The sequence below is a fragment of the Microcaecilia unicolor genome, chromosome 6, assembly GCF_901765095.1.
Source record: "Microcaecilia unicolor chromosome 6, aMicUni1.1, whole genome shotgun sequence".
NCBI classification, from domain to species: Eukaryota; Metazoa; Chordata; class Amphibia; order Gymnophiona; family Siphonopidae; genus Microcaecilia; species Microcaecilia unicolor.
The window spans coordinates 252,680,337-252,708,140 of record NC_044036.1 but is presented as its reverse complement, the minus strand read 5'-3'; the positions used below and the strand labels follow the sequence as shown (position 1 = coordinate 252,708,140).

General features: G+C 44.7%; 1 protein-coding gene across 1 annotated transcript in view; it reads left to right on the top strand.

Moving 5' to 3' along the window:
* Window positions 1–13,020, top strand: part of WHRN (whirlin) — a 314,680-nt gene extending 301,660 nt beyond the window's left edge. The window contains exons 11-13 of the mRNA XM_030206314.1: window positions 9,735–9,931; window positions 10,925–11,047; window positions 12,838–13,020. Of these exons, the coding sequence (XP_030062174.1) occupies window positions 9,735–9,931; window positions 10,925–11,047; window positions 12,838–13,020 (503 nt within the window). The remainder of the gene's footprint in view (window positions 1–9,734; window positions 9,932–10,924; window positions 11,048–12,837) is intronic.
* The last annotated feature ends 14,784 nt before the right edge of the window (window positions 13,021–27,804 follow it).

Here is a 27,804-nt window from a genome sequence, read left to right as displayed (position 1 = left end):
TGGGGCTGAGGAAGCGTAAAGAAGTAGTTCATTCTGTGGTGACGTTAGTGAGGATTTTATATGTTTCTTCACTTTTTTGCAAGGATAAGGGTCCGCAGTCTTTTTCTGGCTTGCATGAAGAACATGGGTTAAAAAAAAAAACACAGAACTGAGGGGATTGTTGACTAATGAATATTGGCCGCTGGTCAGATTGCATTCATATACATCCACGTGTATGCTGGAATGCCATTCTGTGTACAATTATTGGTATTTTATGCACAGAACATCACTCCTTCATATTTGTGCAAGACATTGTTACCACTAGGGTAGACCCATGTGTTCATGCATCTGATGTGTTATCCCATGTTAGCCCCCTTTTTTTTGCACTCCTTTTACTTGCATGTTATTTGCTCATATTATTGGGGAGCTTTTTGCAGTATGTGTGTATTAGGAAACCGTCCACTGAGTTTTAGCACATAGCTCTAACACAAGATAACCACAACAAACCACATCAGCCCCTCAGTTTATACCTGTGGCAGTGGATGGTTAAGTGACTTGCCATGGCGACAAGCAGTGGTAGTGGGGTTTGCACCAGGCTTTGCTATTCACTGATCTAACTTTATATCATAACCCACCCAGAGCACATACTTAGTGGGCAGACTATAAACTCACTAAGCAAGAATAAATGTGCAAAACAAATAGCCTTTTGGAGGAAGCCCAAGAACAGGATGTAGTAGGTTAAGAAAGAAGTGTGCTGGCGGGGTCTGATGTAGTAATAAACATGGGTCTCTTTACCTGACACCACAGTGCTTTCCTAGTAGCTGAACCCATGGATGGCCCCAGCACTTCTCCCACTTTAGGAGATGAGACCTGCAGGCCTGACCCTGCTCCATAATCTTGCTACAGGTCTCTGTGGTGGAAACACTATGTGGTCCCTCTAGCTGAAGGATTTGCCACAGTAAAGTCTATCACACCTGCCTAAATAAATTCCTGTTGACAGAAATGTATATGGTGACACCTTTGTACATAGGTATGGATATTACCTCAGTTAGTGCTACTGCCTAACTCACATGGAGGACTTCCTCAGAGTGTGCTAATGGCAAACAAGGTGAAGCTCTAACTTGGTATCCTGAGTTCTTCTCCTTGCCAGATACTAGCTCAAACCGATTCCATGTCATAAGTGCAGAGCTCAGCCAGTCCTAGGACTACATACATGTTCCTGAAGGAAATCAGAAGCGCATCTCCAAGCCTACAGGAGGGATAAAACAAGGAGTTCCCTCAGTCTGTGCTTGGGTCAGATAGGAAGAAGGGCTCCCGCTTTCTGTTTTATTTTCTAGGAGGGGGAGAGGGAGTCTCTGGTGTGTGCTTGACCCTGCAGTAGCACCAGATGCAGAGAATATATTATAAGAAAAGCCACCAGAGTAAGCAAGAAAATTAGAGGCAGGATTGGGAGACTGTTATTTCTTGGAATGTGCTTGGGGAGCCCTCTAGTATGTAATGAAGGTATTATCGCCTAGAGGATTTCAAGACCAGCAGGTATCAGGAAAACATGAGTGGCTTATGTTGGTTACTAACCATTTCCCAGGAAACACATTGGGCACAATATTCAGCCAATGGCCAGCAGTGCATTTGCTGTCCGCTGCTGGTGTTAAACCTGGATATTCAATGCCAGGCCATATTGGTCAACTGGCATTGAATATCTGGGTTTATTTTGGCCGCTAAAAAGTTAACCGGCTATGCCAATATTCAACGCTAACTGGTTAACATTTAGCGGTGAAACATAGGCCTGCTGTCTAAGTGGCCTATTTTCACTGCTCAACATAGCTGGTTAGGTGCTGAATATTTACGCCTAACCGGCTATCCACTAACTGGGATATTCAGCGGTTAGATGCTTAAACACTATTTAACCGGCCAGGAGCCATTCCTGTCTAGTTAAATAGTTTTGAATATTGAGGGGATTAATTTTAAATAAATCTCAATCCATGCATCTCTTCTGACTCCATTTTCAGTTTTTCCTTGAGAGTCACCTTTTATGTTCCACCTCCACTGACACCTTATCCTGTCTCTTAATAAGTCTTAATGTGTATTGTGTTGACATGAAGTAGCATATTGTCATAATATATAATATTATTTGAATGGTTTTACTGCCGTAATTGTTTGTTGCCAATGTCTGGTTTATACTTCCCTGAATTTCTTCAAAAGGCAGTAAATAAATCCCAATAAATAAATAAATAGTGCCAGATGGCAAGTGGATTAAGCAGAAACTTTTAAGTAGTAATCCTGGAGGTTATCAGGCAGTTCCCTTAATGCACTGGGAGTGGCTGCTTTTGGAGGAGTGGCTTAGATTGCCTCACATACACAGTGTTGAATGCATTTATGACATCACAGCCAGTTTGGACCAATCAGGTATCACTTCGTGTGCTGAACCTGTAGCTCTTATTGCCAGGATAGAGCCAGAGATCATCTGTTACAACTGTTCTTGTTCATTTAATACACGGTGGGGGATGTTCTTGCTTACCTATGGATTTTCAGAACAAGCACAGTGCGATGTAATGAGATCAGCTGTAAAAGACATTAAGTGCTTTTTTTATACCTAGAGATTGTGTGCTTGGAACTTGACTTCTCCAGGACTGTCACTTTCTGCAAGTGTTCCTTTTTTCTCCAAACGCATAAAAGAAAAAATTAAAAATGGACAAAATAATTTTTCAAAACTTAATCATGTCCCAGACTCCAGAGAGATTCCTAGCTAGATTACCACCTTTTATAAAATCTGGTAAGATTTATTCCATTTCTCTGCCCATATATTAGAAGCATAATTCCTAAAGGAACAAGCAGGAAATGGAAATGTTTTCTGTTTTATTTTCATTTACTTTCTGGTGGTGAGCTATTCTTCTTGTCTGTTGCCCTAAAGATGCAGGTAAGATTGGTTTTCTACCTGTGGTAGGCACCAGTAATGGTATTGTTTTAGTGCAAGCCCCTCCAAATTCTGGATTAAGCAGTAGAAAATCATTTACATCTTTCTGAAAATGAGAAAAGATTTTTTTCTACTGTTTTCTCTTGATTTTTTTTCAATTCTGTGTTTGGTCAGTGGTTTCTAGGTGTGTTGCAGTAGCTTTCTGCCCCCTTGTGGTCCAACTGTGAACTGCTTGCACAGTATGTAGATTTAAGTGTCTCTTCTCCAGGCTGTCTTATTTCTATTGCAATATCCAGGGGCAGACCGACCATTCGGGCAACCAGGCAGTGCCCAGAGACTCTGCCCGGATGCCCACCGCACACTACAGCCCTCCCCGGTCCTACCTTAAAAAGCGCTGCTGGTGATCTAGTGGCCACTACGGGGGGGGGGGGGGGGGCACACATATTCTTTCCTGCCCGTTGTGCTGCCACTATTCCCCCTACACAGCATTGCCATATTTTAAAAATGGCAGCTGAGACTCCCTGCAGAAGTCTTGCAAGAATGTTGAGACCTGCGAGACTACCGCGGGAAGTCTTGGCCACCATTTTGAAAACACAGTAGCACTGGCAGGCAGGGGAATAGTGGCAGCACAGCTGGCAGGAAGAAGCATGCTTCCCCCCTCCCTCCGCAGAGGCCACTAGATTACCAGGGCCCTTCAGGTAGGACCGGGGCAGCGGGGAGTCATCTACGGTGGTAGGGGGGCAGCAGTTCGGTGGTAGGGGGGGCCAGGTGGGGGGCCCAGACCACTTTCTGTCCGTCCCTGGCAATATCACTTGCAGCTCACTAGCCTTTGTTTAAAAGACTATCTCTTGGGATACAGGCAGTAAATATAAATTGGCTATAGCTTTATTAACAATACAGCGCAAGCTAATACATAAAAGTTGCCTCTCAAGATCTAATTCTGAATTGTGTCCTACAAAAGCAAAATGCATTTTGAAATTATAGCTACATAGCCAGTTTCATAACATTCATATCTCCTTCACCCCCTCCCTCAGGTCCTGCTCATGGAGTCCTTTATTGGTAAACTGGTCAGTCATTTACATCACTGGGGCTACATAAGCCACTTTTGTGGCTCCTCTCCTCCTCCCTCCCTCCCTGCCTGCCAGCTTGGGCCAAGGGGCCATCCTGCAACAGCAGGGAGATCCATCAGCACTTCTCAGCCTGGGCTCTTTGAAGTCCTGTTTGAACCCCTCATACACTAGAGTAGCCATGATGGTAGGTGTCCCTGGATGAACTGATCAGACCATTTGATTATCACTAGGCAACTTGCCCCTCTGCTGGTTAATTATTCCTTAGTATCTTGCCCCTTTTTCAGACCCAAGCAAGGCTAGAAAGGCACCCTGCCCCTTTTAAGCTGACACCCCCTCCCCCATCATGTGCCATCTTGCAAGAAGAGTAGGTAAAACGCTGTGTGCTAATGAGGGAAAAGAAGGTGCCATTCTACCTTTCAGCCTAAAGTAGTGGTCTTGCCAGCATGCTGGATCTCACCCCTTCCAGTTCTGACCTGGATGACTTTCATGTTGGCCAGATCATGAGGGGGCAGCACTGGCATGACAATCATGAGGACTAAGTGCGTCTGACATGGGGCCCCTGTGCACGCTCAAGGTCTTCCATCTTCCTCCCCCTCTAAAACAGGAAATTCAGAGGGAATGGAGTGTAGCAGGCCTTGAGCATGCACGGAAGCTCATAGCCACACACCAGATGTGAGACTCTTGTTTATTGCTCCAGGGCTGGGTGGTCACACAGCACATCAGCAGTGAATGGGAGGAAGAATATGGTGGAGCCAGCAGGAGGAAGGGAAGGGGGAAGATGCTGGAAATGTGAGGGGGTTGAGAAAAGAAAGATTAGAACAGTTGGGGTACATGGAAAACAAGGGGAGATGCTGGACACCTCAGGGGGGGATGGGGTATAGAGAAAGGATGGGACATACTAGACACCTCAGGGGAGAAGGTGAGGTTGGGTATGGAAGGGGAGATGCTGGATGCCTGGGAGGAGTAGATGAAGGAAGGTAAGGGCAGATGTTGAACACCTCAGATTGGGGATTGGGAAGAGCAGGGCAAATACTGGACATCTCTGGGATAGGGAAAAGAGGGGCAGATGCTGGACACTTTGGGGGAATAGGAAAAGGAATGGCTGATAATGGACACCGAGGGGGAGGGGGAAGGAAGGGCAGATATTGGACAATGCAGAGGGATAGGGCTGTGAGCCACCCCAGTGGAATGGGGCACATACTAAACTTTCACCTAAAGCATCAGGCAACTTGTGCCATCCCTTTTGATAAAGTTCCTCATGAGAGACTCCTGAGAAAATTAAAGAGTCATGGGATAGGAGGCAAGGTTCTGGTGTGGATTAGGAATTGGTTATTGGACAGAAAACAGAGGGTAGGGTTAAATGGTCATTTCTCTCAATGGAGGAGAGTGAACAGTGGAGTGCCACAGGGATCTGTTCTGGGACCGGTACTATTTAACATATTTATAAATGATATGGAAATCGGAATGGCAAGTGAGGTGATTAAATTTGATGATGATACAAAATTATTCAAGGTTGTTAAAACATGTGCGGACTGTGAAATATTGCAGAAAGACCTTAGGAAATTGGAAGACTGGGTGTTCAAATGACAGATGAAATTTAATGTGGACAAATGCAAGGTGATGCGCATTGGAAAAAATAATCCAAATCACAGTTACCTAATGCTAGGGTCCACCTTGGGGGTCAGCGCCCAAGAAAACGATTTGGGTGTCGTTGTAGATAATACACTGAAATCTTCTCAGTGTGTGGCGGTGGACAAAAAAAGCAAATAGAATGCTAGGAATTATTAGGAAAGGGATGGTGAATAAGACCAAAAACATTACAATGCCTTTGTATCACTCCATGGTGAGCCCACACCTATTGCATTCAGTTCTGGTCACCGTATCTCAAAAAAGATATAGTGGAATTAGAAAAGGTTCAAAGAAGAGTGACTAAAATGATAAAGGGGATGGAACTCTCATAAGAGGAAAGGCTAAAGAGGTTAGGGCTTTTTAGCGTGGAAAAGAGACAGCTGAGGGGAGTTATGATTGAGGTCTACAAAATCCTGAGTGGTATAGAACGAGTAGAGTAAATCGATGTTTTACTCGTTCCAAAAGTACAAAGACTAGGGGACACTCGAGGAGGTTACATGGAAATAATTTTAAAACAAATGGGAGGAATTATTTTTTCACTCAACGAGTAGTTAAGCTCTGGAACTCTTTGCCGGAGGAGGTGGTAAGAGTGGTTAGCATATCTGGGTTTAAAAAAGGTTTGGACAAATTCCTGGAGGAAAAGTCCATAGTCTGCTATTGAGACAGACATGGGAAGCAACTGCTTGCCCTGGGATTTGTAGTATGGAGTGTTGCCACGATTTGGGTTTCTGCCAGGTACTTGCGACCTGGCTTGGCCACTGTTTGGAAAACAGAATACTGGGCTAGATGGACCATTGGTCTGACCCAGTATGGCTTCGCTTATGTTCGTATGGCTACTTTCCTAGATAGTCCCTCTATACCTACAACTTGCTACACACTATGCAAAAGAGCAGGAAAAGGGGAGGGGGTGAGGAACCAGGAGGTGTGCAGCAGTGCCCAGGTCCAACTAAGATCACCTTGGTGAGTGCTGGGTTATCATCAGTGGCGTAGCCACAGGTGGGCCTGGGTGGGCCAGGGCCCACCCACTTAGGGCTCAGGCCCACCCAACAGTAGAACATGTTTAGCAGTAGCTGGTGGAGATCCCAAGCTCTGCCAGCTGAAGACTTCCCCCTGATGGTAATGGAAACGCTACTCTCCATGGTACTGGCACCTGCGCATGCTCAGTTTTCAGCGCCTGCCTGCTGCAGACTGCCAAGGTGGAAAGAAGCATTTTCCTGCCAGCGGAGATATTTTTTAGTGATGGTTTTTTTGGGGGGAGAACACTTGCTGCCCACCCACTACTTGCCTATGCCCACCCAAAATCTGTTGTCTGGCTACGCCCCTGGTTATCATACCCTGGGATTACCACTCTTTACATGCTCAGGTATTCTTTATGAAAATAGGACAGAGGACCTGTCTAGTAGTGTTCCCCATTAAGCAGCTGTGAGATGTAAATAAAGAATGGAAAGCCCAAACAAATTCTGCAGTGTCAGGATCTCAGAATCGCATGTCCACACCAAATGTATGTTCTAAAGGCATCTCATGACACCTTTTTATGCCAAAATCTTCATACACAAAATGGCTCCTTTATGTTGTGACTCTGGCACCTAGGCTTGCCCCCCTCCCCTCATTATTGCCTTAAACTCCCCCCCCCTAAAAAAAATCTCACAGAAGGCCACAGATATCTGCACAGTTCAAGTTTTTAGGTTGAACAGTGCTCTCAGCGGTATTTAATAAAATGCATAATGTTCCAAATCTGACCCTAACTAATGCCCAATTTCTAATGTGGACAGGAGATTCTGGACAGTGACATACAGCATAGAAATTACTGAATCAGACATTGCAACTCCCTTCGCTGGCTACTTTTGTTCTTTTTTATGTACCAATATAGAAGGCATTGATATTTTCATCAACTGCAGCCCCTTTCCAGAGTCTCTCTGAGAAACAGAGGCACACTTTCAGACTCTGCATAGGTCCTGGCAACTTGATTCAGTACCCATTAGTGACCTGCCATCTGCTCTTTCAAAGGTTAAATGCTAAATTCTCCTTACCATCATTCTGGCCATCTTCAGGCAGGTAGTACAGCTGGAGAGGACCTTCGGTGGTGCACAGCACAGTTCTGGCCACATAAAACACTGGATGCAAGCCTAGATTAGGTACATGTGTGTACAACCAGGAGGAAACCAAATACAGTGCCCAGGATGAGGCACCACATTGAAAGAAGGGCACCAGCTGGACAGTAGTTCAATAAACATAATGGAATCCTGGGCATCATTGTTCAAGCTTAAACTGAACAAAGAAAAAAACACATTGCCTGATTCTCACATCGCCACACAATAAAGTTACCCAAATATCAACGCCATGGGCACATACCTCCCAATATCTGACAACGTAAAAATCCTAGGAGTTTCTATCAACCACAATCTATCCTTCGACAAGCAAATCTCAAGCACAAAGAAGAAAATGTTTCAAACCATGTGGAAACTGAAACACATAAAAACTACTTCCCGAGAAACGTATTCCACACACTAGTCCAATCCATGGTCCTTGCCCACACAGACTACTGCAATGGAATTTATGCTGGATACAGGGAACTACTACTAAAGAAGCTGCAAACAGCACAAAATACATGATGTCAAGTCATGCATTTGACACCCTTCTCCAGCTCGCACACTGAAGGACCCCGATCTTATGCACTGGCTCCCTCCCTACTCACTAGTGAGCTGGATCTCTCCTACGTGAATCTGATATTGGTCCTTCCCTCTGTTGCAACTTCCTGTTACCACATAGGCAGGACATGGCAGAGGGAAAGAAGCCTCAGAGCTCTCGAAGAGAGCTTGATATTAGCAGTACCGGCGAACCTACAAGTTTGTAGAGCCCACGTGGGTGAGGGGGCAGAAGGAAGGGAAGATTCCAGACATGCAGAAGGAAGAATTGGGAATGCTGCACTTAGATGGAAGGGATGGGAATGCTGCAATTGGATGGAAAAAGAAAGGGAGAGGGGGAAATGCTGCACTTGGATGGAAGGGTAGGGAGAGGGGGATTTGTGCATGACAAGAAGGGAGGGGGACATGCTGCACTTGGATAGGAGGAAAGGGAGAGGGGGAAAAGCTACACATGGCAGAAAAGTGAGAAAGAGATTTGGGGAGGAGAAAGGAAAGAATGCCAAGATGGTGGAGGGAGAGAGAAAAAGAGATGCCAAGATGATAGGGGAGGGGAGAGAAGAGAGATGCAGGGAAAGAAGGATGAGGGAGAGGTGCTGGACCTGCAAAAGGGAGGCAGAACAGGAGTGAGGAAAGAGAGAGGAGCACTTGCTGGACCCCTGGGAGGGGAGGCAGACGGAGGAGAGGAATAGATGCTGGCTTAGGGAAAGGGGAGAGATCAGCGGTGCTGGCATGTGAGGGAGGCATAGGGACACAGACGAGTTATGTTGGATAGGGCAAGAATAGGGACACAGAGATGGGAGATGCTCAACATGGCGGGAAGATAGGAACAAGGGCACAATGGATTGATGCTGGGTAGGATAGATAGGGATGCAGAGAGAAGGTGGATGGTGGACATGGAGAGAAAAGAAGTGCCAAAAGGAAAAAGAGACTCTAGCAAAGCAGTTAAGTGAAGACAGAGGAAAGTAGAAACCAAGGACTGGGACCAACACCATTAGAGAAATAATTACCAGATGACAAAAGGTAGAAGAAAACAATTTTTATTTTCTATTTATTGATTATAATGTGTCAGTTTTGTGGAATACAAAATGCAGAACTGGTTTTAGATATAGCTGGGGCCCACAAGAAAAGCCTTACTCATTGGCCTTCAATCGCCAGCATAGCAGTGGTAAATCTCCAACTTTGGGATGGGCCACCCTTGGTGTCTCTGTAAATGGAGGCCAATTCCAACCAAGTCAAAAGCCCAAGGAGCAAGAAAATGTTGCATGATAAAAAGAAAAAAGCAGATCACACTTCAAAATATACTGGGTGTTTCCTGGTTTGAGGTAGCACTTAACACATTGTTCTGTTGAGGTAATTTCTTAAAGCCTGTTTTGTGTCTACTGGAAGTGCAGCATGATAATTCAGTCTTGGTTAAAATCCCTCTGAACTTTCTGCTGTGTTCATCGTAGGCAGTTCACATGTATCCTAATCCAGATCTTATTTCTCTCCTGGTAACAGCTGTTTTCCCAGTGTCCCCTCCGGCTTCTACACTCTCCCAGCTATCAGACAGTGGGCAGACCCTAAGTGAGGACAGCGGTGTGGACCTTGGAGAAAATGGGGGTGGCAGCAAAGGCAGCAGCCCAGTTCCTGCCAAAACGAGAAGCATCAAAAATCCTGCAAGGAATGAAGGGCAGGTGGAGGCGGCCTCCAAGCCAGTAAGGAAGAAATAAAGGGAGATTCAGGGAGGGAGGGGCAACAGAAGAAAATCCAAAACCACTAGGCCAGGACTTTCTAAACTTGTATGGTGCCCCACACTAGTTGGGTTTTCAGAATAACCACCGTGAATATACAAGAGAGAAATTTGTGGGTATAGGAGATCCAGTATATGTTAATTCATCTTATGGGTATTCATTGTGGCTACCTTGAAACCCCCAATGGCTGTGGGGGGCACCAGAATAGGTTTGGGAAGCCCTGCACCAGACAGTCACGAGAAGGCTGAACTTAGGACCCCTAGCATATTTTCAAAGCACTTAGCCTCCCAAAGTTCCATAGATACCTATGGAACTTAGCCTCCCAAAGTGCTTTGAAAATATGCCTCTTTAATTTAGTGTACAAACATGTAACGCTGTAAAGCTAAGGAGGAAAGGCTGTAAGGCTGAGGGACGTTGGAGCAATAGAAGGAGGCTGGGGCAAGGTTTAACAGGAGGCTGAAAAATGACTGCCAACTGAATACAGTGCGGTGGCCAATGTAACATGACACGGTGGTCTTAATCGAGTTCTAAACAAACAAGTGTCTATATCATTTAAACCCAGAGTTTCCATTGATCAGAAACTGTGTTGACAGTCTTGGAAAAAAACAGATTAAAACAGTAGAGCAAAAAAGCTCCTTGCCATCTCTAGAGGCAGGCTCTGTAGCGGGGTCAGCATGCATTCCCAACCATCTTGTCATGCTCTGCTTGTTTTTTGTTTTGTTAGTTTTTAAAAAATATTTATTTTAATAGTGCTAGTGGATATACACGGCACTGTCCAGTAGTGATAATTATTAAGGTATATCATGTCCCTTCACTGCAAGCTGAGGGTGAAGGCAGGGCAGGAGGGCTGGGGAGCCATTGGACAGGGGCTGGAACGGTGAAGAAACCTTTCAACATGGCTGAATATTCCAGTGTCTGTTGCATAAAAACTAACTCTGTATATGTCTCTTGGCACAGCCTGGTCTGCTGGAGCCCACTACAGCTTTGATACGAGTAAGAAAAAGTGCACCAACACTAGGCATCGCCATTGAAGGAGGAGCCAATACGCGACAGCCACTGCCACGGGTAGTTACTATTCAGGTAATACTGCCTTTCTACTGAAATCCACTATCCAGCTAAAGTACACCCTCTTTGCCAGTCACTATCCATTCAATAAAGCCCACTGCTGCCAGTCACTCTCCAGTTTATATAGCCTCTAGCACAGACATTCACTATACACCCAATACAACCCCCTCTACTAGTCACTATCCAGTTTATACAGCTTCTGCCACAGACATTCACAATCCAGCTAATACAAACCCCCTTCTACTAGTCACTTTCCAGTTAATTCCACCCCCTCCCCTTTTTGCCAGTCACTATCCAGCTTATACAACCCCCCTCTACCAGTCACTGTCCAGCTTTTACAACCTTCACTATCTAGCCTATACAACTCTCTTCTGTCAATCGCTATCCTGCATATGAATAGTGACCAGAAAAAAAACAGGTCCGCTTACATAGTTTCAAAATTCTTTGCAATTGTTTAAATATTTAGTATTTCCATTGAAAATACATTAGTATAATGGGGATTTTCTTAGTTAATAATTTGTGTTCAAAGTGTCCTCCTTTAACCTTGACATTCACAAAGTCTTTGATGCCACTGAGCTGTTGGCTCAATGAATTCTGGGGTTCATTAATTAAGATCTCAGCTGTTTTTTTTGAGTTTGATGCTGGAGCTTCATCCTATTGAAAAATAGTACTCAGAAATCTCTCAAATTTCAGGACAAAGTTTCTGCTGCAGTAGGACATTTTGGGGTTATTTGGAAAAATGTTAGGGGTCCTGTGTTTTCCAGACACCGTGTATAACCTCTGCCACAGAAATTTAGTGTCCAGCTATTACAACCCCCTTTTACCAGTCACTGTTCAGCTAATACAATCCCCCCCACACACACACTTTACTAGTCACTATCCAGCTTAAACATCCCCTTTACCAATCACTGCCCACCTAATATGACCCCCTTTATCAGTCCCTGTCCAGTATATATATATCCGCTGCCACAGACATTCACTATCCAGCTAATACAATCCCCTCTACCAGTCACTGTCCAACTTATACTACCCCTCCTCCAGCTATGCCTATCCAGCTGCCACAGATGTCTGTATATAAGAAACACAGCCTTTACGACATAGAGGCACCATTGAGCTAAAAAAAAAAAAAAAGATACCCATAGCTAATCACTGTACGACTGACACTGCAGTCACTATTGTGGATACATATAAGGGAAGACTTTATTCCCTATAGAGAGTGGAACCCTCAGATTGTCCTGGCACCACTTTTGGTGAGAGGCTCCCATAGCCTGTTTTGACATCCCTTATAGGGGAACATTTTATTAAGCTGTGCTGGTACCCCTATAGGGAGGTTATCCCTCAGGCTGTTCTAGTGTCCTTTATGGAATCTTCATCATGCTGTGTTATTATCCTTTATAGGAAGGGGCTACCTCAGACAACATTTCTGTCCCATAGAGGGAGTGGTGAGTTCACGCTGTGCTGGTGTCCTTAATGGTGAGAGGCAACCTCAGACAATACTGGTGTCTCATACAGCAGTGCTTCTCAACTCAGTCCTCGGGACACATTCAGCCTGTCAGGTTTTCAGAATATCCACAATGAATATGCTTGAGAGAGATTTGCATGTACCACCTCCTTGATGTGCAAATCTACCTCATCATATTCATTTTGGATATCTTGAAACCCTGGCTGTGCTGTGAGGACTGGGTTGAGAAGCAGTGGTATACAAGAAGGTCTCTCTCAAGCTGTGCTCATGTTGCACAAGGAAGACCTCGGTGATGTGCCCAGATTGAAACATTTCTTTTTCTCTTCTCCCTACATATTGAAAGCGTGGAGGCTCAGCGCACAACTGTGGGAAGCTGAAGGTGGGTCACGTGATTCTGGAGGTGAATGGGACCTCCATGCGAGGGAAGGAGCACCGGGAAGCCGCATGCATCATTGCCGAAGCTTTTAAGTCCAAAGAGAAGGATTACATTGATTTTGTGGTCACAGACTTCAATGTTGCACTTTAGAGAAGATATGGATGCAAAGAGACTGGGAGACAGAGTGGGCAAGGAGAGTCTGGATTTCTGAACAGGAGGATGTAGAAAAGTACTGCTGTATCAAAACCATGTGTTAATAACAGAACCAAATGCTAATCTCTGCATATTTGCCTGTCTGCATCCAGAACCCCTTTCTCCCTCCCCCTTACGTTCCACCACTCTCTGCTTTCCCAATCCAAAGTATCAATCCAATACACTCATACCTAGCTGCTGAATGCCATCTTCCAGGGACAGGGTTTTCCTAAGCTGTTAGAACCTGGAATAGTTGCTGTGTGTGTACTGAGCAAGGTATTGCTCTTCTGAGGCATATAACAGAGAGGAAAGATGCAGGTACATCAAGGTCTGGATAAGGAAAGTGGGAGGGTTCAGAACATATTAACGTAGTAGATAAAGACATGTACTGTCCATCCCCATCCAGTCTGCTCAATAAAATAAACTCATAACATATGATGCAATATAACAGTCAGATTAATTATCTTGATCTGCCCTTGCCATTTTCAGGGCACAGACTGTAGAAGTCTGTCTGGCATTGGACATACTCCCCAATTACTGAAGTTGCTGTCAAAGCCCACTCCAACTCATCTAGATCTGTAAGACTTGAAAGTCCAGTAATGATAGAGAGATGGACTGGGGGCATTTAGCTGACTGGCCACCTTTACCAAAGAGTTTGCTCCTGTGCCAACTCTGCGCCAGCTTTACCCCTGCATTTTTTTCTAACTGAAGAGATTTGTTTATTGCATACAGTCGAGTTGAACTGGAGCCAACATTTTTTTATAAACCTGCTCCAAAGGCTGTAAACATTCTCTCAAGCAGTGGCACCAGAGGCGGGTGTGCTGAGCAGTCGTGTGGCTGTCAGCTCTGCCGGTCCCCTGCCCCAGAACATAAAGTTGATGTCAGAGGAGGCAGGGGACTGGCAGAGCCAACAGCCGCATGACTGCTCAGCATACCCACTTGACACCTGCACCCAGGGAGGACTGCCCCTCCGCCCCACCCTTGTTACACTAAAGCTCTCAAGAGCACCTCGTGGTCTGATTATTGCCAGGTGTACAGCTGTGACTCATGGGACACTTAAGGAGTGTAGTGTAGCAAAGCAGGATTAGACTTTGTGATTTGGGGCAGAAGCATTTTGACCTGCCCACGGTCCTTCACTAAGGGGCAGTTCTAGAACCGGACGCTCGGAAGCAGGGTGAGAACATATTTTGTAATAGCATCTGTACACATAGGGGTAAGTATTCAGCCGGTGGTGGTGAGCATTATTACTGGATATTCAATGCAGAGCCATGTCCAGGCATCGGCACTGAATATTCAGGTTTATGCATCCGGCTATCTCTTACACAGTTATGTGTGATATTCAGCGCCTAACCGCCTGACGCCGTATAAAGATAGGACTGACTTTTATGCGGTCCGATATGGCTACTTATGTGATTAAGCACTGAATACTGGCACTTAACGGTATAAGTGCTGCTCTGCCCCAGACCTCACCCAAAATAGCTGGCTTTCACTTTAGTGGGTCTGTGGTGATATTCTGTAGCACTAACCAGTTATGTGCCGTTTAATATTGGCGGACAGCCCAGCATAAGCAATTGAACTGGCCAGGAGCCTTTTCAGTCCAGTTAAATAGCTTTGAATATCAATCCCATAGATTCCAGTGTAGAATACTAGTAAGTTGGCAGAAATGTGTGTACAATTAGGTGCACCCACTTATGCCATGTGATGGCAGGCGTAAATAGGCACACCTAAATGTGGCACTATGCACATAACTTACAATATTCTCTAAGTAGTGTGTGTAAGTAGGAGACATGCCCCTATCCCACCCATGTGTATACCCCTTTACACTTATGCCCCGATGCTCAGAAGCAAACACGGGCGCTAGAGGCCATTAGCGCCACACTAGCGCTTGAATTAGGGTGTGGAGTGCTCAGAGGCTCTAGTGCAGGAAACAAGTGCACCAAAGATTAATGCAAATAGCATGCTAATGTACTACTACTACTTAGCATTTCTATAGCGCTGCCAGGGTTACACAGCGCTGTACAAGTTTAACATGGGGAAGGACCGTCCCTGCTCAAAAGAGCTTACAATCTAAAGGTAGTCAAACAGATGTTAATGAGGTCATTTCCTATTCCCTCCCAATGCTCAGAGGACAGCACACAAAACAAAGTCGCCCTTACTGCTGAAAATATAACACCAGGTTTCTTTCTTTAAAATTTGCTGGTTTTTCTTTAATTTCAAAGCAGAAGGATGCCCGTGAAAGCCTCTAAGCACCAGTAGTGAGAAACAAATGTACAAGTCTGAGCAAACCCGAAAGTGAAAGCACACACTGGCACTTGTTTCCTGTGTTTAAATATAGGCCAAGTAAAAAAAAATTAAAAGCTTATTTTTAAAAGCGCAGAAAACAGACGCCAATGTGTGCTTCACGTTAGGGTTTGCCTGGTGCATGCACATAAGAGCTGGGCTTACCTCAAAACTGTTTTGAGCATGCGACAAGCATGTCCCCCTTCCTTGGTTTTGCTTTAACAGCATGCATATGATTTGCATACCATTTCCTTTGAGCATGGGTGAGCTAATTTTCTGTGCTGTTCCGGTGGTATAGTTTCTGTACTGTTGGCTTACCACAGGAGTTCTGAGCATCAGGGCATAAGGCAAGTTGTGTGCGTGTGCTACCCCACATATGTGATTGTATTGTCATGAGCATGTGGCTCCAAGCTTTTGGGCCCTGTTATAGAATGAAGACGTCTCCAGGCTACAGATGGAAGAAGAATCCACAGTGCTAAAGCTGAGGTGAGTGAATTCTCCCATAAAGCAGCACACAACTGTTAATCTAGTGATCAGACCACTGACAGAATTCAAGCATACACACATGTGGCAGTGAGGACTAAGTGTCTACAGTGATGCCATAAGGACAGGCCACTGGGGACTCTTGGTATGCCAAGAGCACCTTTTCTTCTCAAAGTTCCTGTCATTATCTCTATGAGAGGCATTCTCTCCCCAGTCACTGATGCTGTTTGCATAGGAGAGTCCCACAGTTCCTGTCATTATCTCTAAAAGAGGCATTCTCTCCCCAGTCATTGATGCTGCTTGCATAGGAGAGTCCCCCAGTACTCAACAATTCCACCCTCACGGTGGATCATGCCTCTATCTCCTGGTAAAGCATTTTCACTCTGATGCCCCTTCCCTTAAGTGTCTTCCCCTTCATAATCCTCTTGCTCTTTTAAAGGTTGCCAACTTGTGAAAATGATTTTTACTTTATTTTCAGAGTTTGGTGGATTTTTTCCCCCCCAATGACTTGACTGTGAAAATGTATGCGCCAAGACATAGTCCACGAATCTAAATATAGCAATCTTTCAGAATCTGAGACCACAGTACTGGAAACACAGGCCCTGTCATTCAGAACATTTTTTATTGACTTGAATTTACATGGATGAACATTATTTTTTTTTCTTTTACTGATGGTAAATTTGCTGACAGTTGACAGCTTTGTACTCTCTCTTTCTCTCTTCCCCCCCCCCCCCCCCCAAAGTCCCCTTTTCAAGGACTCACTCTTGCCTTACTAAAGTCCATCTTCTTTCCCCACATTCGGGACGAGGAGGACCACTGCTGTATGTGCACATTGGAATAGAGAGCGTATGTCTGCTCATGTATTTTTCATTATAAGCAAAATGTATTTTTTGTACCTGAAGTCAATGAGAAGAATTTTGGATGGTTGCTTTACAATAACTGCATGCCTTCTGATTGTCAACTAAATGAATGTTTTTCAAAAGCACCTGCCCCAGTCTTCCCACACCTTCCAAATGTAAGCTTTTTTTTTTTTTTTTTTTTTTAAATCAAACTCATCCAATAGCATAAGCAGAGACGTCAAGTTACCCAGTTCTAGGCTGGAGATTTTAGGGCAGTCCTGGATTTCTGACCACCCCATCTGGTGCATTATGGGACTTGCAGCATTTATTTCAATGGCCAGGATCAAGCACTACCTATCCCCCATTCCTTTGGAATCTAAGTTCAAAACTAGGATTGGCACACACACACACACACAAAAAAAAGTCTCCATCCTGAACTGCATAACTTGCCATCTATGCCAGTGGTTCCCAATCCTGGAGGCACCCCAGCCAGTCAGGTTTTCAGATTATCCACAATGATTATTCACGAGAGATTGGCATGCTCTGCCTCCACTGCATTTAAATCTTTTGCATGAATATTGATTGCGGATATCCTGAAAACCTGTCTGGGTGCCTCCAGGACCAGGTTTGGGAACCACTGATCTATGCATAAGTTCAAAGGAAAGGCACCCAAGTGACAGAAGTAGTGGGCTCCAAGATGCCCCCTTTTTCTTGAGCTCCCTTGTCTTCCATGGGCTGCTTGGGCAGAATGTGTGCTATTGTCCGCACCTCTATTGGAAAATAACTTGGTTTGTATCTTTTTAAGTGACCAGAATTCACTCTGGTCTTGGTCCTGAGGAATGGTTAACTTTGTAAGCTGCTTTGGGTAATCCTTTTGGGATAATAAGACATCCTGCAATTGTTTATGCCACAAACAGCAGAATACCATAAAGGCATCTAGAGATTTTCTCCAAGTCACTGCAGCAGAGGGTACCCCTTTTTCCTGCCCCCCATGGCTAGGGTCAGATGGGGACTAATAAAGTGTCAGACTAAAGGACTCCACAAACAAAGTCATCTCTCCTTTACCCCAGAGGCTTGCTGCTCAGACCATAATTGCTACTGCGACTGTCTGCAGGAGATGACAACAGCGAAAAACTTTTCTCTTAATAACCCCCTCCTTGCCCCACCTCCACCATAGCTGCTATCATGGTCAAAGAACCCAAACTGTGCAGGTCTCATTACAGAGAAGGCTAGTGTGAGAAGCACAGCTGCTATTTCGGTCTAACACTACAGACTGTATCCTAGTGTTTCTCCAACATTTAAGTTGCCTATACATATTATATCCTGTCCAGAAGGAAGCTGGCTTTGGCATGATGTAAGTACTATACTGAGAATTAACAGTAAATTTGAAAAAGATCATTCTCCATCTATCTTGGGGTTTAAGAGTGAGGTTCATTATTGTCATGGTATGTGCAAAAGGAATCCACTTGGAATTTTGGAAACATTGCTCCAAAGAGCATCTTACCCTATACAGAAGCCTTAAAGCAGTGTTTTCAATGTCCGGTCCTGGAATAGCCCTTGCCAATCAGGTTGTCAGGATATCCACAATGAATATGCACGAAAGAGATTTGCATATAATGGAGACATTGTATGCAAATCAAGCTCATGCATATTCATTGTGGATATCCAGAAAACCTAACTGGCAAGAGGTACTCCAGGACCAGACTTGGGAACACTGCCTTAAAGTACCTGATGGACCATCCTTGTTCTCTTTAGGGCAATGGCTATTAAGGAATCTCATTCCCTTAAACAGTTTGTTTCTGGTCTTTCACATCTCTTGTCCTGCTGGCATCATCCATCGAGGCTTGGTTCATTCTGCTCTGAATCCCTCTGTCCTGTGCTGTACAGTTTCATGGCAGGCGCTTTGTACATTACTGGCAGAATCACTGTATTTATATAAAGAGCTTGTGAGTCTAATTTTTCAATAAATCTGCTGAATTAGAAAAAAAGGACAATGAAGCCCAGGTGTGGATACATTTTTATGCATGCAACTAGATCTCCATATTGCTAAGCAGACTCTAACTGGGAGAGAGCTGCATCCCAAAAAGCTCCTCTGCTTCAATTAGGGAAAGTATTGAAGGCAGCCCAGTAACGGCACCCTGAATGAGCCTGAACATCGTCAGATCTGGATGCTAAACAGAATTAAGTCTGGCTAGTAACTGGATTAGATGTTGTGGGCTGCAGAAGATAATGGGAGTCCTATGCAGTATCCTGTCTAAATTGTCATGAGCATGCAGTAGACCAGGGGTTCTCGACCCAGTCCTCAGGACACACAGAGCCAGTGAGGTTTTCAGGATACCCACAATGAATATGCATGACATAAATTTGCATGTACTACCTCCATTAAGTGCAAATCTATCTCATGAATCTTCATTGTGGGTATCCTGAAAAGCTCACTGGCTAAATGTATCCGGAGGACTGGGATGAGAACCCCTGCTCTAATGCAATGCTTCTCAACCCACTCCTCAGGGCACACCCAGCCAGTTGGGTTTTCGAGATACCATAAAAGAATATACATGAGAGATTTGCAAGCAGTCTCCTTGGTATGCAAATTTATATCATGCATATTCAATGTGGATATCCTGAAAACCTGAGTTGAGAAGCAGTGCTCTAATGCCAGAGAGTCCCCTGTGCAAGTTGAGTCAAAAGAGGCCAAAGTGTGCAACAGAAACAGGAGTACAAACGTTCTCTTACTAGCCCCTCTTAAATTTTAACAAAGCTGTCTAAAATCTGTACTAGGATCAAGACTCTAACGGAACTGCAAAGCAGTGTGGATAAACCAAGTTGGTTATGAAAAATAAGAAAACAAAAAGTTAGAAACCTCCTTCCCCCCATGTCTTGCAGGACTAACTTAAAAGATTTGTGATTAGGTCCCAGAGAGTTCTCCTCCCTCCTTAAATTGCAGATGATTTTGGCAAACTATCAACTTAAATTACAGTCTGGTTTGATGGTGGGATTGTGTTCCAAGATGTGACACTATCGCCACCATTGCATTGCAGCCTGTAATTAACCTGGCTATGGGAGACTTTGTGCTTAGTTCATTCTATGATAACCTGCTGAAGAAGACAACTCTTGGAAGCTAATCACAGATGGTCTTAGCTCCTGAACTCTCTTTAGTTAAATCACCAGGCATGGTTTTTTATTTATTTTGTTGCCATTTTTTAAAAGTGGGGTGTATGTTTATTATTGTACTTTTATGGCACACTGCTTTGTTATTTTTATAGAAAGGCAGTTTATACAAATTTGTAAATGAACACAAACACTAGAGTCTTGTAGATAGCTTATACTCCTTGGAGACATGGATGAGGTTGCCCTAAGCTTGCAGATCAGCACTAGTATCCTGTAATGTAAATCTCGGTGAATAGGCACAGATTTGGTCTTCATTTTTGGTTTCACAATTTTTCATAGAGAAAAAAGCACCAAAAAGAATCCCAGTAAAAAGGTATCAACTGCAACAAAACTTTCCAGATGCCTGCTGAAACTTGTGCTAGACTGTCTTCCTGAACCCCATTACCTTCTGCATTTAGAACATAAGTGTTGCCATACTAGGACAGACTGAAGGTCCATCAAGCTCAGTATCCTGTTTCCAATGTTGGACAATCCAGGTCACAAGTACTTGGCAAGATCCCTGAAGAGTAAAACAGATTTTATGCTGCTTATTCTAGAAATAGGCAAAGGATTTTCCTAAGTCCATCTTAATAATGGCTTATAGACTTCTAGGAAATTATCCAAACATTTTTAAAACCCTGCTAAGCTAACTGCTTTTACCACATTATCGGCAATTTTTAGCACACGCTAAAATGTTTGCGTGCCTACTGCATGGCTTAGTAAACAGGGCCCTTTGTGAAATAAAAAAAATAACATAAAACATGAAGGAAAAAAAAAAGTGAAAGGATTTGCTTTTTATGCTCTTTTTCTGCCTCTGCCTCCTCCTCAAGGACAAATCCATGTTGGTATCTAGCCTAAAATTGCCAGATGGTGAAAAAATATTTCTAACACAACTCATAGTAACTTGGGCATATTTTCAAAGCACTTGGACTTACAAAGTTAAATAGGAACATATGGAACACTGTAAGTCTGTGCTTTGAAAATGAGCCCCATAGTAACATAGCAAGTAGCTGACAGCAGGTAAAGACCAGCACGGTCCATCCAATCTGACTCACAGTGTAAGGTATATGTCTTCCCAGCCCTGGCCTTGTTCTCCAGTTAAGGAAGCTGAATCTGTCCAGCCACAATGGCACAGACCGCAGAAGTCTGCCGAGCACTGGCTTCGTTTCACAGTTACTGGTGTTGCCATCTAATCACCACTAAGCTTGATTGGTTCCATGCCTCTGAACATTTTAAAATTCCATTACCATTTTCATCTCCACCACCTCCCGCGGGAGGGTATTCCAGGTATCTACCACCCTCTCTATGAAAAAGTACTTCCTGACATTATTCCTGAATCGGTCCCCCTGCAACCAGGGCCGTGCCTAGGGTCTCTGGCGCCCCCCCTGCAGACTATCAGTTGGCGGCGGCGGCCCTCCCCCTCCCTTCCCCTCCCCCCCGTGAAAATGATCGCTCACCACTTGCCACACTGACAGAAATTGTCAGCAATATTCTTAGAAAAAAATTGCTATACATTGCAAAATAAGTTAGCAGATGTAAATTCTCAAAGTGGACATATTCCAAACACTAAAATGAAAATAAAATGATTTTTTTTCTACCTTTGTTGTCTGGTGACTTTCTTTTTCTGATCATGCTGGCCCAGTATCTGATTCTGCTGCTATCTGTCCTCTTAACTCCGTTTCCAGGGCTTCCTTTCCTTTCCTCCTTTCTTCTTCATTTCTGGTCCTCAGCTTCTGCCTATTTTCTTCATCCATGTGCAGTTTTTCTCCTCTCTTCCTTTTCCCTCATTTCATCTCTCTTCCTTCGCCTCTATGTCCAGCAATTTCTCCTCTCTCCCTGAGCCCTGCCCTCCCAATCCATGCCCATCCATGCTCCTCTGTCCCCTGCCCCCTCCATTCATCCCTTTCCAGCAATTCCCCTCTCCCTGAGCCCTGCCCTCCCAATCCATGCCCATCTGTCCCCTCCATTCATCCCTATCCAGCAATTCCCCTCTCCCTGAGCCCTGCCATCTCAATCCATGCCCATCCATGCTCCTCTGTCCCCTGCCCCCTCCATTCATCCCTTTCCAGCAATTCCCCTCTCTCCCTGAGCCCTGCCCTCCCAATCCATGCCCATCCATGCTCCCCTGTCCCCTCCATTCATCCCTTTCCAGCAATTCCCCTCTCTCCCTGAGCCCTGCCCTCCCAATCCATGCCCATCCATGCTCCTCTGTCCCCTGCCCCCTCCATTCATCCCTTTCCAGCAATTCCCCTCTCCCTGAGCCCTGCCCTCCCAATCCATGCCCATCTGTCCCCTCCATTCATCCCTATCCAGCAATTCCCCTCGCCCTGAGCCCTGCCATCTCAATCCATGCCATCCATGCTCCTCTGTCCCCTGCCCCCTCCATTCATCCCTTTCCAGCAATTCCCCTCTCTCCCTGAGCCCTGCCCTCCCAATCCATGCCCATCCATGCTCCCCTGTCCCCTCCATTCATCCCTTTCCAGCAATTCCCCTCTCTCCCTGAGCCCTGCCATCTCAATCCATGCCCATCCATGCTCCTCTGTCCCCTGCCCCCTTCCATTCATCCCTTTCCAGCAATTCCCCTCTCTCCCTGAGCCCTGCCCTCCCAATCCATGCCCATCCATGCTCCCCTGTCCCCTCCATTCATCCCTTTCCAGCAATTCCCCTCTCTCCCTGAGCCCTGCCATCTCAATCCATGCCCATCCATGCTCCTCTGTCCCCTGCCCCCTCCATTCATCCTTTTCCAGCAATTCCCCTCTGTCCCTTCCATGACCCCCCCCCCCCTCGCATCCATGCTCCTCTCTCTCCCATATCCCAGCCTGGCCCGCCCTCTTCTCTCCCCCCCTTCGCATCCATGCTAAGTAATAGTAGTCGTTTCTCCCCTGCCCTCCCGCTCCCATTGTTCAACTGCGGCTGCCCACCCTCTTCTCTCCCCCCCCCCCCCCCCCAACATCCCTTTTCTTTTTTTTTTTTCTTTTTAAATTTACCTCCGTGGCGGTTCCGGCAGCGCAGCGTCAGGGAAGGAGGCGGCGCTCCCGACGTCTAGCCTTCCCTTCGCTGTGTTCCGCCTTCTTCTGACGTGACATCAGAAGAAGGCGGAACACAGCGAAGGGAAGGCTAGACGTCGGGAGCGCCGCCTCCTTCCCTGACATTGCGCTGCCGGAACCGCCGCCACGGAGGTAAATTTAAAAAGAAAAAAAAAGAAAAGGGAGGGCGAGCGAGGTGAGCATGGTGCGGCGGCGCCCCCCCCCCCCCTCCGAGGGAAGCGCCCCCCTGCCATGCTTACCTCGCTTACCGGGTCAGCACGGCCCTGCCTGCAACCTCAATTCATGTCCTCTAGTTCTACCACCTTCCCGTCTCTGGAAAATGTTTGTTTATAAATTAACACCTTTCAAAAACTGAATGTCTGTATCATATTAGAACTGTCTCTCCTTTCCTTTGGGGTACACATGTTCAGGTTCTCAAGTCTCTCCTCATGCGTCTTGCGTTGGAGTCCTGAAGCAGTAGAGCGGAGACTGAAGAGAGGTCTATCCAAACTGTTCTCCTGAAGACGCCACTGGATATTGAAACGTTGCACCATGTTGAGAACGAGTACAGGGAGAAATAAAGCAGAGGGCTGTGTTTTTAAGCACATAAGTATTGCCATACTGGGAAAGACCAAAGGTCCATCGAGCCCAGCATCCTGTTTCCAACAGTGGCCAATCCAGGTCACAAATACCCAGCAAGATCCCAAAAACGTACAAAACATTTTATACTGCTTATCCCAGAAATAGTGGATTTTCCCCAAGTTCATTTAATAACAGTCTATGGACTTTTCCTTTAGGAAGCCGTCCAAACCTTTTTAAAACTCCGCTAAGCTAACCACCTTTACCACATTCTCTGGCAACGAATTCCAGAGTTTAATTACACGTTGAGTGAAGAAACATTTTCTCCGATTCGTTTTAAATTTACTACATTGAAGCTTCATCGCATGCTCCCTAGTCCTAGTATTTTTGGAAAGCGCGAACAGACGTTTCATATCTACCCGTTCAACTTCACTGATTTTATAGACTTCTATCATATCTCCCCTCAGCCGCCTTTTCTCCAAGCTGAAGAGCCCTAGCCGCTTTAGCCTTTCCTCATAGGGAAGTCATCCCATCCCCTTTATCATTTTCGTCGCCCTTCGCTGCACCTTTTCTAATTCCACTATATCTTTTTTGAGATGCAGCGAACAGAACTGAACACAATATTCGAAGTACAGTCGCACCATGGAGCGATACAAAGGCATTATAACATCCTCATTTTTGTTTTCCATTCCTTTCCTAATAATACCTAACATTCTATTTGCTTTCTTAGCCACAGCAGCACACTGAGCAGGTTTCAATGTATCATCGACGACGATGACACCTAGATCCCTTTCTTGGTCCGTGACTCCTAATGTGGAACCTTGCATGACGTAGCTATAATTCGGGGTCCTCTTTCCCACATACATCACTTTGCACTTGCTCACATTAAACGTCATCTGCCATTTAGACGCCCAGTCTCCCAGTCTCATAAGGTCCTCTTGTAAATTTTTCACAATCCTCCCGCGATTTAACGACTTTGAATAACTTTGTGTCATCAGCAAATTTAATTACCTCACTAGTTACTCCCATCTCTAGGTCATCTATAAATATGTTAAAAAGCAGCGGTCCCAGCACAGACCCCTGGGGAACCCAATTAACTACCCTTCTCCATTGAGAATACTGTCCATATAACCCTACTCTCTGTTTTCTATCTTTTAACCAGTTTTTAATCCACAATAGAACGCTACCTCCTATCCCATGACTCTCCAATTTCCTCTGGAGTCTTTCATGAGGTACTTTGTCAAACGCCTTCTTAAAATCCAGATACACAATATCAACCGGCTCCCCTTTATCCACGTTTGCTCACCCTTTCAAAGAAATGTAGTAGATTGGTGAGGCAAGATTTCCCTTCACTAAATCCATGTTGACTTTGGCTCATTAATCCATGCTTTTGAATATGCTCTGTAATTTTGTTCTTAATAATCACAGATCCACAAAAGGATATATTCACCAGAGTTATATGTCAGCACATACAACCCCCAATAGACTTCCAGGCTAAGTGATTTCTTAAAAAAAAATTTACAACATTTTTTTGGACTATATTGATTGTATCAGGGGAACAGCTGAGTAATTTCATCTATATAATGTATATGCCAGCTGGTACATTAAAAAAAAAAAGCATCATTAATATCGATGACAGCCAATTGAAGGCTTAGGACAATAATAGGAGGTAGGGGGATGGTGCAATGATGGACCATTATACAGTGCTATAACAGGGGACTGCAGCTCATGTGGCATGCACTTTATTCACACTGAGCACCACAAAAATTTTTAAATAAAATATTTTTAATGATTAGTTTAAAAGTATGGATAGTTGTACACTGGTGATAAGGTAGTAAGGTTTTTGAGTTTAACACCAGTATTGTATTGAAGAGCCCAGATTAACTTAATATAGTGGGTATTAAATTTTAACTGCCAGACCCTTGACCATTTTTCTAATTTTTGGAGATCTCTTCTCATGGTTTCTACTCCCTCCATGGTATCCACTCTATTGGCTATCTTTGTGTCATCCGCAAAAAGGCAAACTTTTCCCTCTAACCCTTCAGCAATGTCTCTCACAAATATATTAAACAGAATCGGCCCTAGCACCAACCCCTGAGGCACTCCACTACTCATCTTTCTTTCCTCCAAGCGGATTCCATTTCCCATCACCCTCTGCCACCTGCTAGTCAACCAGCTTCCAGTCCAGTTCACCACTTTGGGTCCTAAGTTCAGCCTTTTTAGCTTATTTATGAGTCTTCTATAAGGGACCATATCAAAGACTTTGCTAAAATCCAAACCGATTACATCTAGTGCATGTCCATCATCCAGTTCTTTGGTCACCCAGTCAAAAAAATCAAACAGATTTGTTTGGCAGGATTTTCCTTTGGTAAAGCCACGTTGCCTCGGACCTTGCAATCTATTGGATTCTAGAAAGTTAACTATCTTTTCCTTCAGCAGTGAATCCATTATTTTTCCTACCACCGACGTGAGGTTTACAGGCCTGTAGTTTCCCACATATTCCCTGTCCCCGCTGTTGTGATGAGGGAACACATCCGCTCATAGCCAATCCTGTGAAAGGACAAAAAATATATTAACTCCAAGTCAGAGGAAAGGAAGTTTTTTTTTTTTAACAGGATAAATAGAGGTTAAAGTCAGCAGATTACAAGAAAGAAATAGGGGCACACAGGGAACACAGGAGTTTGGAATTTGGGCCCTGTTTACTTAGCTGCATTATAGGCACATTAGCGTCTTTAACGCGCGCTAACCATGTATATGCATTAACTGTGTATGCGCCTACAATATCCCTATAGGTGCCTACATGGCTAGCTCGCTCACTAATTGTAGGTGCGTTAAAAATGCTAACATGCTTAGTAAACAGGGCCCTATATGAAACAATCTCAAACACAAATTTGAAAATATATAAATTCAAAATATCTTAGCTTCAGGCTTGTACTACTTGTCAGGATTTCTACCTATAGCCCAACAGTCTTGACATAAAAAACCCAATCATCACAAATAACATACCATCATAGTGATAATAAATCCACGTCTTTATTGTGCTGTATTGTTTAGCTATGCCAACTATAGAAAAGAATCCTCTGATACAAGGGCATATAATCTCTTCCATATTCACGAGATGGTTCTAAGTCATCTGTTTACATTAAGGGGTAAATTCAAAAGTCTCCTAGAGTTGGCCACCAAACAGTTGGGTGGTTAGCATCTATTCTATATCAGCAGGTTAGAGATGCAAAAATTAGTTATTACCTGATAATTTTCTTTCCATTAGTCCCAACAGATCAATCCAGAGACTGGTGGGTTGTGTCCCTCTGCCAGCAGGTGGAGAAAGAGAGAACTTCTGAGGCTCTATATGTGGTCATGTGTAGCCAGCTGAACCTCAGTATTATCCATATAAATGTCCAACTCCCAAAAGAGAACTATTCTCCTGTTCTTTTGTGAGAATTCAAGGACACCCTGCAACCACAAACGCGGAAGGAACTCATGCAGCTCACAGTAAGTAAAGAATTTGCTCCAATGCACGTCAAACAAACGATAACCATTCAAAAACTGGAACTCTGAACCTGAAACAGAAACCAATCAAAACAGATATGCAGAGACTTCCAGGGAGGGGCCTCTGGATTGATCTGTTGGGACTAATGGAAAGAAAATTATCAGGTTATAACCAATTTTTCCTTCCATAGCGTCCCACAGATCAATCCAGAGACTGGTGGGATGTACCCAAGCAGTTCTTAATTAGGGTGGGACCCAGAGACCCCAGTTTGCAGTACCGACGCGCCAAAGGCCGCCTCAGCCCTTGCTGCTACATCCAATCTATAGTGCTTTGAAAAAGTATGAACTGAGGACCAGGTAGCCGACCTACAAATCTCCTCCGAAGAAAGTGATCTAGCTTCTGCCACAGAAGTCGCCTGCGCCCTAGTAAATGAGCTCGGAGTTGAGCCGGCGGCTCCCTACCGAACGCGATGTACACCGATGAGATAGCTTCTTTCAACCAACGTGCCACCGTCACCTTAGAAGCTTGTTGTCCCTTTCTTGGACCCACAAACAGAACAAATAGATGATTCGAACACCGGAAGTCATTTGTCACTTCCAAATATCTGATAAGAGATCGCTTAACACCCAGACACCGCCCGAAACTCCGTCGGATGATCCTCCCTACGAAAAGAGGGAAGACAGAGCTGCTGATTCAAACGAAAACGCGAAACAACCTTGGGCAAAAAGGACGGAACCGTCCGCAAAGTCACCCCTGCCTCCGTAAAATGAAGAAATGGGTCTCTACAAGATAAAGCCTGTATCTCGGAAACTCTCCTTGCCGAAGAAATAGCCACCAAAAATACTGTCTTCAATGTCAAGTCCTTAACCGATGAACCAGCGGTTCAAACGGAGGCCGC